This window comes from Perognathus longimembris, chromosome 4, assembly GCF_023159225.1.
Source record: "Perognathus longimembris pacificus isolate PPM17 chromosome 4, ASM2315922v1, whole genome shotgun sequence".
NCBI classification, from domain to species: domain Eukaryota; kingdom Metazoa; phylum Chordata; class Mammalia; order Rodentia; family Heteromyidae; genus Perognathus; species Perognathus longimembris.
Genome location: NC_063164.1, coordinates 25,977,144 through 25,995,584, shown reverse-complemented (window position 1 = coordinate 25,995,584; position 18,441 = coordinate 25,977,144). Strand labels below are relative to the sequence as shown.

Sequence of the window (18,441 nt, the reverse complement as noted above, 5' to 3'; positions counted from 1 at the left end):
AACAGAAAGAAAATTCTTTGAGATTGAATGTAAGTACTAAGGAAACTATCATGGCACTTGATGTATTATGTAACTAAATTGTCAACTGTGCTTTTTCAATGACTTCTTTTGGTATTATTGATGGGCAGATGTTCTGCTCAGCATTAACACTAGTTTTAGAAGATAGACTTAAATAAGGGAGACAACAAAACTGCCACAGCCATCAGTCAATCAATGAGATGGTTTCCTATAAGGATACAGCTTTCACTTGTTTTCTAAGGAAGCATGTGCTCATCCCACAGCAGTTTCTTAGACCACTTCCGGGCACTGCTATGATCTGCTGACCTCCTGAGAAGTGCTAGCACTTCCCAGGCACCCCTCACCCCCTTAAAGTTATAGATGGTACAGTCAGATCCCAATCAGCAGAAATCAGTGAAGAGTAAAACACCATATTAGAGAATATTTTATTTAAATTGAACTGTGTGGTACAATGTATGAAAACAGAATTGCTACATCTTATTAATGAAACCAAAGATGAAAGAACTTGTGTAAAAGACATGACTACTGGCTACTGAAAGAGTGCTGGGGAGTTATGCACAGATGAGATCTCTCTCTCTCTCTCTCTCTCTCTCTCTCTCTCTCTCTCTCTCTCTCTCTCTCTCTCTCTCTCTCTCTCTCCCTCCTCTCTCAACACCCACTCCCCCCAACCACCCAAAGATTTTTGTTATAAACCTAAATATGATGTACGGCTTCTTTCCACAGCTCTGGGGTGGATTCGGCAGCATACTTTTTAGATCAGCACATCAATTTCAGACCTGTGACGCCAGCCAGGCAGCCTGAATCAATTAACCTGAAAGCCTCCAAGAGCATGGACCTTGGTAAGCAGGGGAGGTGACATCCAGGTCAGCTCTCCAGCCTGAGCCCATCTATCTTCCCATTTGTCCAGGTTTTGTTTCTTCACGTCAGACTTCAGGGAGCAAGATCTGCAGAAGCCCAGGAGTAAGGGAACATGGCTGCCCTGCCTTCTGTCTCCTTTAACACATTAATTGGAATTATACCCTTTGTAAAGGGAAGAGAGAGGATTTCTTTGTATATAACAATCCATTAAAATTTCCTTATCATACACCAGAAAAACACACAATGCCCTCTGGAGGCTCTGAACGCCATGAGCATCTTTACTCACTTGCCTTACAATTCATATTGCAGCTTCTGCAACTGTGTTTCATTTCTAATGGACATACCTGTCCTCCTTGCCCTCCTCCTTTCCTGTAAATGATGGAAAGGGAAGGCAGGGAGAGGAAGATCATCTCCTCAAAGGTCCATCTCCAAATCCTATGACTCTCCAGGAGAGAGCCTTAGGGGTGCCAGAGTGGGGTTTGTTCTTACCCTGGGCTGGTGGCTGAAGGGACTCATTGATGTTCTTAGCATCACTAGGAATTTCTAGGTGACTGCTGGCACAGGCCTTGTCAGCTGGGTTCTCTAGGCCCTGGCAGGCAGGACCCTGAAACACATCTCAGACATCCAGGAGCATTGCTGCCTTCCTATGTGCCCTCAGAAGAGATAGAGTGCAACGGGAATTACCAGCACAAGAATCTGAATGCTCAGAGGCAGGTCTCTGACGTTGTTTCTTTCTCCAGGCATGTTAGATATTTCATTAGCAGCAACAAGAAATTAGAATAAACAAAATTGCATGTTCTAACTAACAACCTGATAGTGCTACTTTGCTGCTCCTTTACAAGAGCTCAGGAAAATGTAAAATCATGATGAAACAAGAGAAAATTATTCTATTTTCTATGAATTATCAAATCACTGCAAAACATTTGCTCTAATCACCTATAGTGAGGGTCAGAAAACTTAACAAGCAAGCTGTCATGAGCAGTGGTCATAGGGTATTTTCTCAAGTGTGCAACTTTTGACAAAGCAAAGGAATAATGTATGAACGGACATCGCTTACAACTAATACTTTAAAGATCAATCCATTTTTATAAAGTACTTGACGGATATTTCTTCTCCTGTTTTCCCAGTTTCTCTGTAAAGAATCATGGATAAAAGACTCTTTATATAGGGGCAGAAATCCAGCACTGTTTTCCTAATTTATTTAGGAGAAGTGGCCATTATTGTGGATCTAAAAGGTTTTTTTTTTTTTTTTTTGCAAAATATAAAAATAGCATAGCATCATTTTAAAAAAGAGAAAAAAATGTTATCAGATCTGGGGAAAATAAATCATGAGTCATGTCCAAAAGTATTTCTGTTCTTATTTCTTATTACTGACTGAAAAGTTTACATTTTGAAAAGTTTTCACTTTTACCTTGAAATCATCTTTAAAAAAAAAAAAAAGAAGATAGAAGTCATCTATTGCATTTTGTTGTATGTATTCCACAAAGGGCAGTAATAATGTTTGTTCAGTTTGAAAAATTGGGCAATCATGACATATTTTCTGGAGGATGTCAGTGATGAAGTAAAGGCACCAGGTAAAATATCCCATACAGCAGAAGTACTTCGTAACATAGTATAAAGATATTGTATATATACATATTGGAACTAGGGAAGGGAAAGGGAATACCAAAATCGAGAGATGAGGGATAAAAAGACAAACCAATGCAACAGCAATAATTTTTTTAAAAAAACTATATGGTGTAAACCAACTGTATAATTCATGGGGGGAAAGGGAAATGGGGAGGGGGAAGGTGGGGGAAAATGAGGGAAGAGGTAAGAAGTTGGATAAGAAATGTACTCACTGCCTTACGTATGAAACTGTAACTCCTCTGTACATCACTTTGATAATAAAAAAAATGAAAAAAGAGATATTTTAGAGTGACCATCAAGGTTGGGTGCACTTCAGAAAGTGCAAATCTAATGACCTTGCTAAAGTTTCAGTAGGTGGTAAGGATGGTTTTCTAGGACTAACCTGCTTCATTTCCCTAGGACAGACAATGGAATGAGTGTAGTAAGTGTATTGACTTGGACAATGAATCAACTCAATGGTACCCCAACAGTAAACATTTGGAAGTGGCTTTCCTCTTTGGCAGTCGGGGATATTGGGTGTAGGCTACTTTACCAGGGCTAAAGAAGAAAATATAATGGAGGAAAGGGTTAGTAAGGTTATGCTACTAGAAATAATATACTTAGTAGGGTAAAAAGTCCTTTAAAGTGGATAAAAGTATTTAATGGATAAAAGTATTCTTTATATGGGGGGCAGAAATCTAACACTGTTTTTCTAATTTATTTAGGAGAAGTGGCCATTATTGTGGATCTAAAAGGGTTTTTTTTCTTTCAAAATATAAAAATAGCATAGCATTAAAACATTATTAGTTTTGTCCTTGACCTAGAAAATCATGTTTCTTCTGGTTCAAAAGTTTATAAAGGATAAATCTTTTATTTATTATAAAATTAACTTATAATGACTATTTCTCCTTTATAATATCTGTAGAAGCTATAGCAATGATGCATAACTATAACCAAGCTATGTAGGGAGACTGAGGCAGGAAGATCTCTGGGAATATAGCAAGACTCTCTCTTTAAGAAAATTAAAAAGAATTTTAAGGTCTGGCCTGGTGCCAGTGTCTTGTGCCTGTAATCCTATTTATTTAGAAGGCTGAGATCTGAGGATCAGAGATTAAAGCCAGCCCAGGCAGGAAAGTCCATGAAACTCTTACCTCCATCAATAAGCCAAAAGTGGAACTGTAGCTCAAGTGGTGGTACACTAGCCTTGAGCACAAAACCTCAGGGACAGTATCCAGCCCTTGAGTTCAAGCATCAGAACTGGCATAAAAATAAACAAACAAATAAATATGAATTTTAAAGTCTGTGGGAATCTTCTAATGCCAGTGGGACCCATTACTACCATTTTTGCTTCTGAGTCTAAGCTACTATTTCCATCTGCATATTAATATAGTGTTATACCATTGGTCATATTATTCATATGCTCAAATGATTTCTTTCTTTCTTTGGAAGGGGTACCAGTCATGGGGCTCGAATGCCAGGCCTAGGCACTGTCCCTGAGCTTCTTTTGCTCAAGGCTACCACTCTGCCACTTGAGCCACAATGCTATTTCTGGATTTTTCTGAGTAGTTTATTGGATATAAGACTCTTATGGACTTTTCCTACCCAGGTTGGCTTCGAATTACCATCCTCAGATCTCAGCATCCTGAGTAGCTAGGATTAGAGTCATTAGCCACCAGCACCCAGTCCCCAAATGATTTTTAAAGGTACGAAGTTCCACTTACTTATTTTAACTTACATTTCCCCAAACAGACAATTCTATTATGAAAAATAACACCTCTTTACATTTCCTCATTCATCAGACACAAATGTGCTGTAAAAATAGTTTATCCTTTTCCTTCTTTCCTTCTTTTCTTCTTTCCTTCTTTCCTTCCTTCCTTCCTTCCTTCCTTCCTTCCTTCCTTCCTTCCTTTGCTTGCTTCTTCCTTCCTTCCTTCCTTCCTTCCTTCCTTCCTTCCTTCTTTCTTGCTTTCTTGCTTTCTTTCCTTCTTTCTTTGTATGCGTGCATACACATATATGTGTGTGGCACTCAAGTTTGAATTCAGAGATTTGTGCTTGCAAGTAACCTCCCACTTCTACCATGCCTCTAATGATCTTGCTAATTTTTAGTTAATTTTTTGGAAGCCCTGCCTCAAACCCCAAACCCCAAACTTCTCATCCCAGCCTTCTGCCTTGTTGGGTTTATATGATTAAACCACCACACCTGGCTCTATTATCCTTTAGGGAAGAATTCTACTTATTTGTTCTGTCATCCATTCCCTTGTTTATGCCACATGTATTTTTTTAAAAGTCTCACGTGGTTAAATGGATGAGTCTCAGATAGGAGGTTGCTTTTCCCCTTTAACAATGGAATTTGAGTTTAATTGAAGATGTTATTTTGTGTATAGTGGTTTGCCCATTTAAATTTCTGCATTTTTCTATTCATTTTTTGAATTTTATTAAACAAGTTCCAACTGAATTTTTTTCAAGTTAATATTTGTCTTCCCATTTTGATCTGGTTATCTCTTTAAAAGAGTTTTAATCTTGTAGCCAGTCCATCTTTTCTTTCTTCTCATTTCTTGATTATTTTTTGTTTATCTCATTGATTTTTTTCACTAGAGGCTTTAAAAAATATTTAGTAATCAATAATTTATTTTTGCCCAGGGAATATGAGGTAGAATAAGTCTTTTCCACAAAAATAGCAAATTATTGGCTAGCTGACAGTGGTTCACAATTAATCTCAGCTACTTAGAAGAGAGAGGTTCGGAGGTTACAGTTGTAGGCCAGCCCAGACAAAATGTTAGACCCTAACAGATGACCATATGTGTTAGTACATTACTGTAATTCCAAAAGGCACAGGTAGGAGCCTGTGTTCTAGGCTAGCCAAGACCAAAAAAAAAAAAAAAAAGGCACTCTATCTAAAAAATGATGGCTGAAAAACAACAATAGATTTTCTGTACAGCTCAAGTGGCAGATTGTTTACCTAGCAAGTAGCAAGCACAAGGCCCTGAGATCCGAACCTAATACTGCCCCTCCACACACATTCAAATTGTTAGTAATACTTTTTGACTTTTCCATACTTCTCCTACTTGTTTGGAATGCAGCTACTCAGTTTCTTTACAATCATATATGAGTGGGTTTATATACTTTCTGGTATATACTTTCTGTTGATATATTAAACTGCCCTGTGCCAGCATTAACCTGTGTAAATTAGCCATGCTTTCACTTTGTATTTTGATTACTTGTAGTATCATATTCCTCTGTTTTTCTTTTTGTAAAAGGAAAACTCATATTTTTCTAAGTAAAATCACCATGACCCTTCATGTTCATTTAATCTCCTATGAACTTTAGAATCAGCTGACCTAGTGAGCTTAAAGAAACAGGAATATTGCTACTGCACGTGCATAAATGTGTTTGTGTATGAGTGTGTGACCATTAGTTCTGATACTAGCTGTAGGTTCCTAGCACCAACATTCTATCAAGTTCAATACGCTTAAAAAGTTTGCAGTCTTAATCTTCCTAAACTTTTTCTCCTTTTCCCTCTTTTTTTTTCAATGGGAACTGCATATTGAATTTTATTATATAATTCTAAAGGATCTATACTGGGTAATGATGTATCATTACTCTTTATTAATAAGATAAAAGCAAATTCATTACTACATTACACAAAATTAATCTTTGCTCCTTTTTCAAGAGCTCCAAATTCCTCTTTGCAGTTGGAAAGATGTCCATTTGATTAACTACAGACAGGTACATTAAACCTTGAATAGGTAACATTGCCTCTGTGCTCTAAAAGGGAGCTGTAAAACCTTTAGCAGTTTTACTCAGTGCTACTAATCCCTATATATCCTTTATAGACTTTTGGAGACTGTTTTCCCTCAGTATTCCATGAATTTCCATTTTTCTGGCATGCATGTGGTCACATTTAAGATGGATCAGAAATCATTAAAATGATAAATAAAGGGAAATCTACTTTCCAATAATTGGATATAAGTATGCTTATTCACAGGGGTTAGGGTATCATTTAGGGGACTATGTAGCTACATCAGAGTTTTCCAGAAAATCAATCTTTCCCTGCTAATTGTAGACTTTCCTCTATTTATTTAAATTACCAGAATTACTATGTTCTGTCTGGATCCCTTTAATTTGTTCATAATTGAGCTTGTGTGGGTGTTGAGTTGGAAGCTCTCAGAAGCTGAATAACACAGCTGCCTTTTTGGCCTTTGGCATAGGGTTTCCCCCCAAAGAGCTGCCCTTCTTGGCTGTATGCCAAGGAGTTGTATTCAAAGACTTTTTGATGAGGCATAAAAATCTTTAATTTCCAGGCTTGGTGTTTTATGACTCTATAATACTGTTTAAGAATTAGTCTCAATTATTCAAGGGACTACACTCCAGTATTTTGGCCCCTTTGTTGACCTAATCTATAGCCCCATTCAAAGTTACGTTTAAAATACTATTTCCCACAAGATTAAAGAGTTTTCTGTCCCATTTCCAGTTGGGCTCACACTGTTGTTTCGGGAAGGGCGTCTGTGACAGGGTGAGGAGAGGCTGGGGCAGTGCAGATGGGGAAGCTGGCCAGCTGTCCTGACTCCACTCAATGGGAGGAAATGAGCCTAAAGTGACGCAGGAGGCATTTAGACAAAATTTTAGGAAGTTTCCTGACAATGAAGATTGTTAACATTCCATGTGCCAGAGTCTCTTTTTAAAAAAAGAAGCCTGTGTTTTGAGTAACTCTCTAAAATCAAGAGGAGAGATAGATTGGCTGATTGTCTTTCAGGATCTGTGATTCAGCAATTTTATTTTTTGTTGGCTGCTTATTCTAGATTTTTTTTAAGTTAGGAAATGTTTGTAGATGCCCATTGTTGAAATAAACTCTAAATCAACTGATTTCTTGTATCTACAAAGATACACATTTAGGATACCTTCTGAATATAACCCTCTCGTACTTGTTATATATTCCTTCAAGAAGTCATTTGGCATATTTCAAATCAGATCAAAGACAGATATAAAAAAGGTAATTAGGCCCACTCCATCTTTGCTTTTAAAATTAATTTTCTCTTAGTAGTCTTGATAATGACACAAATGTCCTGGAGATTGAATTTTTATGAAATAACATGTTTTCATAGCTATAACACTGGCTTATCTGTTTATATGTTATAAATCATGTATATTTTGATATAAGTTTCTATTTCCACAGGTCTTCTTTATTATATTTCAATCAGCGATACTTTTGAGATTTTTAGAGTAGTATCAGATAAACATGTTTATTGAGTTCCGACTATGTGCCAGGAAGAACACTCAACACAGTCTATACAGAAAACAAATGAGAGAAATAGCACTTGATACTTGTACCTAGATTACAACCCTAATGGAAAAGGCAAGAATAAGAATTAAGTAAGGACTTACAAAAGGAAATTCTGATTGTGTAATAAGTAACTTATTTCAGAGAGTAAGAAAAGGAAGGTCAACCAAAAGAATGAGTACTGTTGCTTCAAGAACTTACTGATAACCCTGGCTATGCAGAAGAGAGGAAAAGAGGAGCAAATGGTAGGGGGAAAGTACCAAGAAATAAATGCAGGAAGAGCCAACCAGCTGTGTGAGAAGAGGCTTGCAAAAATCTAGTAAGAGTTACTTATCAAGCTATTTTTAATATATAATAAAAAGCGTGTGAGGTGGCCCATTGTTTGAACACCTAACAGATGTCAGGTAGGAAGCAAAGCTGTTCAGTTCCTGTGTGTTAATTTTATCTTGAAGCACACAGATAATAAACACACAAACTGGAAAAGCAGGGCTTCCATGGAATGGAAGGAGAAATAATTGTTATCCCTGAGTACTAAAAGATTATAATTATGAAATATCTATCCTTATTAAAAATTACCAACAGGTGGTGGCCTCGCTCCTGGAAGATAGCAAGCCAATCACCCAGTTTTACAAAGATGATGAATTCGAGAGACACTTAGTGATCTTCATGCTGAGCCTTAGACTTCCATGTCTTGAAATGAAAAACAAAAGTGGCCAGGATTTGAGGCATGGCTCAGATAGTAGAATGTCTGGCACTAAGCAAAAGTGTCTGATACCAAGCTGGAGTACAGATCTTAGACCCCCAAAAAAGTGGTAGCTACCAGCAACCTCCATGAGGTTCTTAGAAAAACTGAAAATCTCCTTTTCTTTCTGTAAGAATTTCTAGGAGATATTATATATGGGTTATATTGATTTTACAAGGGTATTTCAATTTGTTTTCTGATTGAGACTGATGGGTCAAATTATATACTGAGCTGAGGGTGTAGCATTAGAATGGCTGTTCTTGAAATGTGCTGATGAGTGGCTCCTGGTCACCCTGAAAGAAATGAAAGAACATATGCCATATGGCTGTGTACTTATGGGTGCTCATGTACAGTGAGTGTCTAGTAAAACTCACCAGGGGCATCTTTGATCAGGGTACTAAGCAACAGTGAGATAGGAGCACAGTATTGTGATTATAGTTAGCAGCCATATACCATGCATTTCAGACGCCACAAGAAAGGACTTGGAAAGTTTTTGTCATAAAGAATCAATAAATATTTGAGGAAATAAATACTTTCAAAAGCCAGCAGAATTTGATGCAGATGAGATGTGAGTGGTTTAGATAAAGGCGTGCAACATGATTTAACCAAATTTTTAATAGCCATTCCCTCAGAGAATTGGACAATATGTTAGATTGATAGAATTAGCATTCACATGATGTCTCCCAAATTGAAGAAATTAGAATTTAGAGAGGAATGATAAATTTATAAAATAAACATCTATTGGTTACTTACCCCACACCAAGCAATATTCCAGGTAAATAAGACAGAGGTTCCACTCTTTCCATGCTTTCAATCTCATTGGGGAGGTAGATTGTATAACCTTATGTAGTGACTAAGTAATAAATCTCACATAGAGAGAATTTCCGGGAAGCCACATTCAGGTAGAGACAAAGACTGAGGAGAAGAGAAGCTATTTTCAATAGAATGATGAAAGGTAAAGGTAATACCCTGAAGACAGGTTGAAAGCAGATCAATTGTACAAGTGTAAGACTTAAGTTGGCCTAGTGACAACTGTCCCTCTCCCATATTTTAGCTGCTTGCCTGACATGACCACTCCTAAAGTCACTTCTGGATTTTCAAGTCAGGAACTACAACAGGTCTGCTGTACCCTAGCTAGCCTGGTATTTAATTCGGGGTACAAGATTTAAATACTAGATACAAAGACAATAGAAAGTACATGCAAATATTGTTCAGAGGACCAGAAACTATGTCCAATGAAAACCAGTTGAAAGATATAAAAATATTTAGGAGGGCTAACTTTAGATTATTTTCATGCCTGGTATTGAAAAACACAAATCTGTTCAAAACGGAAAGCCCCAGATATATCCAGCAATGATAATCACATCAGAAGTTATATCAGGTTTACAAATTTTGAAATCCAGGAGGATATCAGTGATGGAAAAGTATTTTGGATTATGGCATGTTCAGTATAAAAGTATATGTGTGTGTGTACATACATACATGTATATGTATGTATAGATGTATAAAATTATAAATAAGGAGGAAAGAAGCAAAATTTACCAGAATGAGAGAGATTGTAGCATATTTTTTAGTACTTGATAGGAAATACAGATTTTTGTATATATTAATACATTTATATGCTTCAAATAATCACACTGGTTTTAATGATAATTGCAGCGAGTTAAGGTAGATGAAAATAAATAGGGCTTGGACAAGTTGCACATCGATTCAGTACTTAGGCTGAATTCTTAGGTCTCTCTAATGAGGAAGGAAAAAAACAGACCCCCCCCCCCAAAAAAAAACAGAACAGATGATTCAAATAGTTTACAGCTCCTCACCAAATGCAGGCATCTTTCAAAACATTTAAAATACCACCATTTGAATTGGGTAAATCCTGACGTTTTAAAATAATTATCATATTTAAAAATCAAGTGAGCTATAGACTAGTCTTACTATTAATGGAATTACATAAATATAGACCACTTCTTCAGACCTATCACTAGATCATTAATTTATTATTTAGCAGAGCAACAGAGATTCTGCTTAAAGTTAGTTGAAATTAATATTTGAACTAGAAGCAAAGATGTAAAAATGTCTCTTAGTACAAAGGACATGCTTTTCTTCCTGGAAGCCCATGTGTAGTATCCTTTTCACACTCTTAAGAAATACATTGTCAGGGTCAATTTTATTGTATTCATTATTATTACTCATTCAAAAATCATAGTGGCTCACACCTGTAATCCTAGCCACTCAAGAGGCTGAGATCTGAGGATTGTGTTTCAACCCAAGCAAAAAAGTCTGGGAGTCTCCACTTAATCACTAAAAAGTCAGAAGTGGAGCTCTGACTAAGGGGTTGGGCACTGGCAAGAAAGCTTAGGGACAGCGCCCATACACTGAGTTCAAGCCCCAGGACTGATATGCGCACGCTCTCTCTCTGTCTCTCTGTCTCTCTGTCTCTGTCTCTGTCTGTCTCTCTCTCTCTCTCTCTCTCTCTCTCTCTCCTCTCTCTCTCTCTCTCACACACACACGCACACTATGGATTTTGAATATAAAGTGTACTCTCCTACTACTTTATATGTTTGTAGACTTGTCTGAAAGCTGTGGCATTTTCTAGCCCACCCATATCAGGCGCTTTTTAGTGAACCAGTTGCTCACCCTGCCTTAGACATAGTTGCACCTCATGTATGACTTATTGAATGAGTGAGTCATATGTCCCCATCTGAAGAAGGAGGGGAAAAAATCTCTGAAACAGAAACCATCCTTCTATATAAAAACGTTTAACCTGATGATTAGGATGTAAGAGATTTAGTGTTGATTTTAGTAATAGTAGCAGCTGGAAAAAAAAATGTTGCCAGTATTGTTAGAGGCATGCAACTTGATTACCTACATGTTTTTCACATAATTAATGGCTGAATTACAATGTCAGTATAATTAAATTCTCAAAAAAAATGAAATAAAGGGGGAAAAGTGCACCAGTGTATTTCGTATAGAAACCATTAATTCTTTCATCAAATCATAAACGATCTCAAATATTGTCATGCAGTTTTTCCCTAGGATTATATTTTCTCTAATTCAGGCATTGGTGAGTTGACTAGGTAGATAATTTAAAAATTCACTGCCTGAAAGATTAAACCAAAGGCTGTATATTTTCATAAGAGACCTATAGAGCACAATAAAGTTTGGGAATATTTGTAACTGAGCTCTAACTAATGCTACTTTGCCAATAACCAGCCCATGCAAATTTTTATTAAAGTGACCTTTGCATATTTGAAGGATTATTTGTACTCTAATGGGAAATCATCATCAGTGGAGAAACTGCCTTATCCTTCAAAGTTGAACTATTCTGACTGCTCTTAAATTTGACGGAGTACATCAATAACTTTCTTATATTTTGCACCTCATTTGAGACTCTCCCCCTAGAATTTTAAACCTTTTAAATAAAGCCACATATAAACCTTTCCTGCACACTTGCCTTTGTTTCTTAAGCCATTGTTCATATTTAAATGACATCCAGTGTTCCTTTTAAAAGAACTTTTGTGTTAATATGAGAACATCTTCATAAAAATATGAAGCTAAGAAAGCTATTCAAAGAATAGCACAAAATACTGAAATTCTCCTTGAGAATATGAGCCAAATCCATCCTAGTCATTCTGAGGTGAGAATTTCATTGTTTCAAAAATATATCTAACACAATTACATATCAATATAGTAAAATATATGACCAATATGCTAAAAATATATGTCAACTAAAATGTTGGTGGTCACATAGTTATCTCTTCTAATTAATATTCTGAATGATAAAAATTGTATGGGAAATATCTGAGACAGAGGTCAGAGTTCTTGTATGGAAGTGTGATAGTCCATTTTTAGATGAAATAATTGTAGTTTATTCTTTAAAATGCAAAACCTTTGTATATTTTCATTTTCATATATGCATGAGTCTTTTTATATTCTAATTTTCCCAAAAGTAATGGTACTAAACATGCATTTACATTGCTAAGAGCAGTGTAACCTAAATGTTATTGCTTTACAATATTATCTTTTAACTGTCAAGTTTGCTCTTGAATAGAGTGCAATTTACTTGCCTAATACTATTTGACATAAAAGTTGTCTGTGAGATACTTAGGTATAATTGTTTATGAAATAGTTGTTTATTTTTATGTCTTGGAGATAGCATAGCATCAAACCTATCAGTTTTTCAAACTTTATATGCAATCACAGTTATGTCATCATTGTAAACTTCATGATTAATTGACTGGATGATGTCTTAAAGATTTGAGGCTGTTCATGTCCACTGCCCTCTACAAATGCAGTTTCTCTGTAGTCAGCAACAGATCATGGAATCGGAATGTTACCTTTTTTTTTTCATTTTTGTCAACTTTATGGACTAAAAAGGAGCATTTTATTCTACTTTTAAAGTTACTTTTACGGGCTGGGAATCTGGCCTAGTGGCAAGAGTGTTTGCCTCTTATATATGAAGCCCTAGGTTCAATTCTTTTTTTTTAATTTTTTTTTCTGGCCAGTCCTGGGCCTTGGACTCAGGGCCTGAGCACTGTCCCTGGCTTCTTCCTGCTCAAGGCTAGCACTCTGCCACTTGAGCCACAGCGCCGCTTCTGGCCATTTTCTGTATATGTGGTGCTGGGGAATCGAACCTAGGGCCTCGTGTATCCGAGGCAGGCACTCTTGCCACTAGGCTATATCCCCAGCCCCCTAGGTTCAATTCTTCAGCACTACATATATAGAAAAGGCCAGAAGTGGCGCTGTGGCTCAAGGTGGCAAAGTGTTAGCCTTGAGCAAAAAACAAAAGCCAGGAACAGTGCTCAGACCCTGAGTTCAAGCCCCAGGACTGGCCAAAAATAAATAAAATAGTTACTTTTACGATTGAACATTTTAATCTATTTTGCTGTATATTTTCTGTTATGAACCCTCAGAGCAGTTTCTTCATGACTAAAAAATAAATTTCAATATCACTTTTTGCATGTGAAGTGTTACTCTACATTAAACGTCAAATTTTAGCCCTAAACACTGGGGAAAACAAGTATTTTTGCTTTAACTTTGTGTTACTCACTCCAAAGTACATATTAATTAATACATCTATGTCTTTCATTAAATGGTTAGAGAATGTCTAACTAAACATGAGCCAGAAGCAGAGCTAGACATGGTAAAGGAAAAATGCTTAATCTAGGGCAAATGAATTAGTCTTTTTAAAGTTAATTTATGTTTATTCTTCATTAGAACATTAAAACCACTCTCCTGTGCTTTATCTACAGCATTTCCAGCTGCTTTATAACATACTTGTAAGAAGGCTAGCATTACCCTAAATACTTACTCTGCTTTTATAAGACTAATGAGTTGTCTAATGCTTGTGGATGCGATTTCACATCTACATAAGGCTGTCCAGCCTGCCCCTCCCTCCCTCCCTCCCTCCCTCCCTCCCTCCCTCCCTCCCTTCCTCCCTCCCTCCCTCCCTCCCTCCCTCCCTCCCTCCCTCCCTCCCTTCCTCCCTCCCTCTCTCCCTCCCTCCCTCCTTTCCTTCCTTCCTTCCTTCCTTCCTTCCTTCCTTCCTTCCTTCCTTCCTTCCTTCCTTCCTTCCTTCCTTCCTTCTATTCCTTCCTTCTGCAATATTTATTGGGTACTTCCTCTCTGTTCTGTACTATTCTTTTTTTTTTTTTTTTGGCCAGTCCTGGGGCTTGGACTCAGGGCCTGAGCACTGTCCCCTGGCTTCCTTTTTGCTCAAGGCTAGCACTCTGCCACTTGAGCCACAGCACCACTTCTGGCCGTTTTCTGTATATGTGGTGCTGGGGAATTGAACCCAGGGCCTCATGTATACAAGGCAAGCACTCTTGCCACTAGGCCATATCCCCAGCCCCACTGTACTATTCTAAATAACAGAAGTATCAATGAAAATAGAAACCAATATTAAAATAGTTTCATGGACAATACTTGATGGATTCACTCTATATGGTAATAAGTAAATGAAAATTCTGGAAAGATAGTATGACACCTGAAAAGAGGAAATGACTGGAAAAATCTAATGTTTCAGTACCCACTTGATTTCCAGTGTTTAGAAAAAGATGAGAGGGACTGGGGATATGGCCTAGTGGCAAGAGTGCTTGCCTTGTATACATGAAGTCCTGGGTTCAATTCTCCAGCACCACATATACAGAAAATGGCCAGAAGTGGCGCTGTGGCTCAAGTGGCAGAGCACTAGCCTTGAGCAAAAAGAAGCCAGGGACAGTGTGCTCAGGCCTTGAGTCCAAGCCCCAGGACTGGCCAAAAAAAGAAAAAGAAAAAGAAGAGAGGATGGAGGTATAAGCATTAAAGTAGAAGTTAAAACAGAGATCAAATTGGAAACTTACTAATTGAGAGTGATGGGTTTAAGTGAGCTGGGAATAGCTTGCTACCCTCAGTTGATATAGGAATTGACTAGCATAATCCCCAGACCCAAGCACTTCAGAATTGTCTTTCTGCAAAGGTTTCAGCTGGAATGCCTTAAAAAAAGTACCACAAGAGCTGAGTGTAGGTGACTCACACTTGTAATCCTAGATACTCAGGAGTCAGAGATATGAGGCTTAAGGTTCAAAGCTTGCCAGGGCAGAAAAGTTCAGAAGATTCTTATCTCCAATTAGCCAACAAAAAGCCAGATGTGGAGTTGTGGCTCAGGTGGTAGAGTACCAGCCTTGAACAAGAAAGGTAAAAGACAGTTCCTGGGCCATGAGTTCATGCCCCAGTACCACCTGCCTCCCCCTCCCAAATTTAAAAAAAAAAAGTAAAGCAAGGCATGAGGCACAAGGCAACAAACAGTACAAGAAATGTATCCAATGCCCAACGTATGATACTGTAACCTCTCTGTACATCAGTTTGATAATAAAAATTTGAGAAAAAAAAAGAAAAAGAAAAAAAAAAGTAAAGCAAGGATGTCTTAAGGAACTGAAAAACAATAAGCCCATTTTCAAATGTGAAAGAATTATTATAGCCTGTAAATTCAATGGTAAAATGAGTTACATAACAGCTTTTCTTTTTCAGCTATAATAAATCAGTACATGCGAAGTAAATAGTCACAGTGCTTTTCTTTTTTTCTGAAGTTAGAGGAATATCTAGTTGCCAAGTCTTCCAGCTTTAGGCCAACAGTATCTTCCCCCCAATTTCATTCAGAATTGATAGATTCAAGGTCTTGATAGTGACTTGAAAGATAGGTAATGGCGGAGTACGTTTGGAAAGTGCTTGTTAAATACAGGATTGCTCATAAACTTGCATGTGTTTTATAATATTTGCCAGGCATGTCAGACTTTATTGTCACTATGGTCAAAATAAATGACATAGGGAGAAAGAACAGCTTAAGAAAGACATTTATTTCTCTCTTTATTTCTGTATTTTAGCCCATGATTTCAGAGATTTGGGGCTCTAATCCTTAGTTCTCTTGCTTCTAGACCTGTGGTGAAACAGAAAATCATGGTCACATGTAGTAAGAGAAACTTACCTTGGAAGACAGAAAACAGAGACAAGACTCTCCCTGACCACTGAGTCTAGTTACTTTCTCCAGCCATCCCCACATTTTAAATTGTCCTGCATATCCCACAATAGTGCCAGCAGCTGAGAAACAAGCCCTCAATATATTAGTCTTTACAAAGAGGCATTTCAAATTCATACCAAGCACCATGTTTCAGAAGTCTCCACATATCTCCAAGATATTATTTGTCTAATTCATCTGATCACCAAAACTTTGAGCAGATGGGGCACCGGTGGCTCATGCCTGTAATCCTAGCCACTCAGGAGGCTGAGATCTGAGGCTTCAGTTTGAACCTAGCCCTGGCAAGAATCCATGAGACTCTTATCTACAATAAACCATTAAAAAAAGACAGAAGTGGCGCTGTGGCTCAAGTGGTAGAGCGCTAGCCTTGAGGAAAATGAGTTCAGCGACTGCACCCAAACCCAGAGTTTAAGCCCTAGGACAAGGGAAAAAAATGAATTGAAAACAACAAAAAGAACTTAGCAGTCTAATAAGTCTAATGTTCTTCACAAAGAGAAGATATGAATGTGCTTATGAGACTTGCTGGAGATTCACTGGGGAGAAAAGATTGCAACAAAGTGGAAGAAGGGAAGGCATGTTTGGAAAGTGGAATGCAACCAGGATGAAGTGGCTATAGCCACTAAACAAATAAGAATTTATACCAGAACAGCACAAACAAGCAACTACAACCAATTAAGCAAGAATTAGCCAAGGCCTTTAGGACAGAACATAGTTAATTGTACTTCATTGTCCTTAAAAAGAGGAGCACATGAACAGTGAAGTAAAATCTATATACTCCCAAACCACTTACTCTCATTTACACATGACAAGAAGACCAGATTCCTCAATGCTGGTATTCTAGCTCTAATGTCTATCTAGAGAATGAACAGGAAAAGGAAGAAAATCATTGATAGTAAATATATAATTGTAATACAGGTATTTAATATTTTTGAGTGTTTGGTAGATGCCAGGTAGTATTTTACATAGGAATTCCATAGACTTCATGTTTTTACAATAACAAAAAAGACTCAGATTTTTGGTGAGCTTAGGATGAGAATGGTGAGAGTGAATATTGAAGTAAATGATCACATCTCTACTAACGAGACTGGCTAGTTTATAATGCCGTGACTAATAAATGGAAAAGCCAGGATTTGAATTCAGGCATGTTTGTTTCTGGTGGTGAGGCTTATGATCTTTCCAATCTCACCTCTAAACATAGAATTATTCTCTCTCTTCTTCTATGTAAATCCATCTTGCATTCAGAATGCATTCAAGTCTTGCTGCCATAGGACTGGTCATTTTTCCAGCTCTTCCTGTGAATTCCTAAAGCAATTACCTTCCTATCACTAATTCTTAGCACAAATTTGCACTCTTGGAAACTGACCAAGAAAGAATTTTTCCCCCACTCCAATCATATGCCAACTCCTCCAAGATCATATCTTATGCTTCTGGGGCACTTCCTCTCACCACTTTGCTTGTATAGGTGACAATTACACCCGGGATGGATGGATGGGTGGATGGATAGTGTTAGAACAATCTGGCTACAATCTCAGAAACCCCATTGATCTCTATGATTAATTTGGCAGATTTTATTAAATAGGCCGATTCCCCTTTCATATATCAAAAGATTAAATGAATGGAAATGCAGGCAAATAAAGTGAATAAATTGCAAATATATGTTTGGTTTGGGTAGAAAAACAGAATAGAAGTAACAATATTTTAGGAAGGTGCAAAATTAAGACTCTTCACTTACAAAGCTAGTTTGGATCATTTAAAATGTAAATATTTGGGGAAAGTTTATAAAAATGAACCCATTCAAGGAAGAAATAATACACAGGAAATATAGGAGGCCCAAAGCTTCAATTCTGATAAATAAAGAATGGGAGCAGTTGTTTGAAACTTGAAGAAAGGGTCTATGTGCTTTATTTTCTAATTGGAAGAGTCTATGAATAAATTAGGCAATCACTTGACATAATTGATTTAGATCCTGTGAATTCACTTGCAGTTCAGGAGAGGGTAAATTAGATCAAATTGTCTATGGCCCCTCCTAGTCTTCTGTTCCTCTCTATTCCTTTGTTCCTCTCTCTCCTCTCTCTCTCTCTCTCTCTCTCTCTCTCTCTCTCTCTGTATTCAATGCCTTTTGTTGTTGTTACAGTTTTAATCTCAAGATATATATATATTACTGATACTATTCAGTTTTATAAGGAATTCTACTTTTATTGTGCACAATTGGAGCTGGTGTTCCCATTTTTGTTATAGAATATTTTTGTATTTTTTTTAATGTATAGGTCTTATCTTCATTTTCCATAAGTCTGTGGAAAATGTGGTTTTGGTGCGTAAACCTCATACCATGAGACTTATGTTTAAAATGTTCTTGAACTCCTTGCTTTTACCTAAAGCAACATGAAATTGAATTATATTAGTGTAGAACAATTTGAGTGCATG

General features: G+C 37.2%; 1 protein-coding gene across 3 annotated transcripts in view; it reads left to right on the top strand.

The window, feature by feature from the left end:
- Pard3b (par-3 family cell polarity regulator beta) overlaps positions 1–18,441 on the top strand; it is a 993,253-nt gene that overhangs the window by 590,700 nt on the left and 384,112 nt on the right. For all 3 annotated transcript variants that reach the window (XM_048344902.1, XM_048344903.1, XM_048344901.1), the window contains exon 15: positions 742–857. In XM_048344902.1, coding sequence (XP_048200859.1) covers positions 742–857 — 116 coding nt within the window. The remainder of the gene's footprint in view (positions 1–741; positions 858–18,441) is intronic.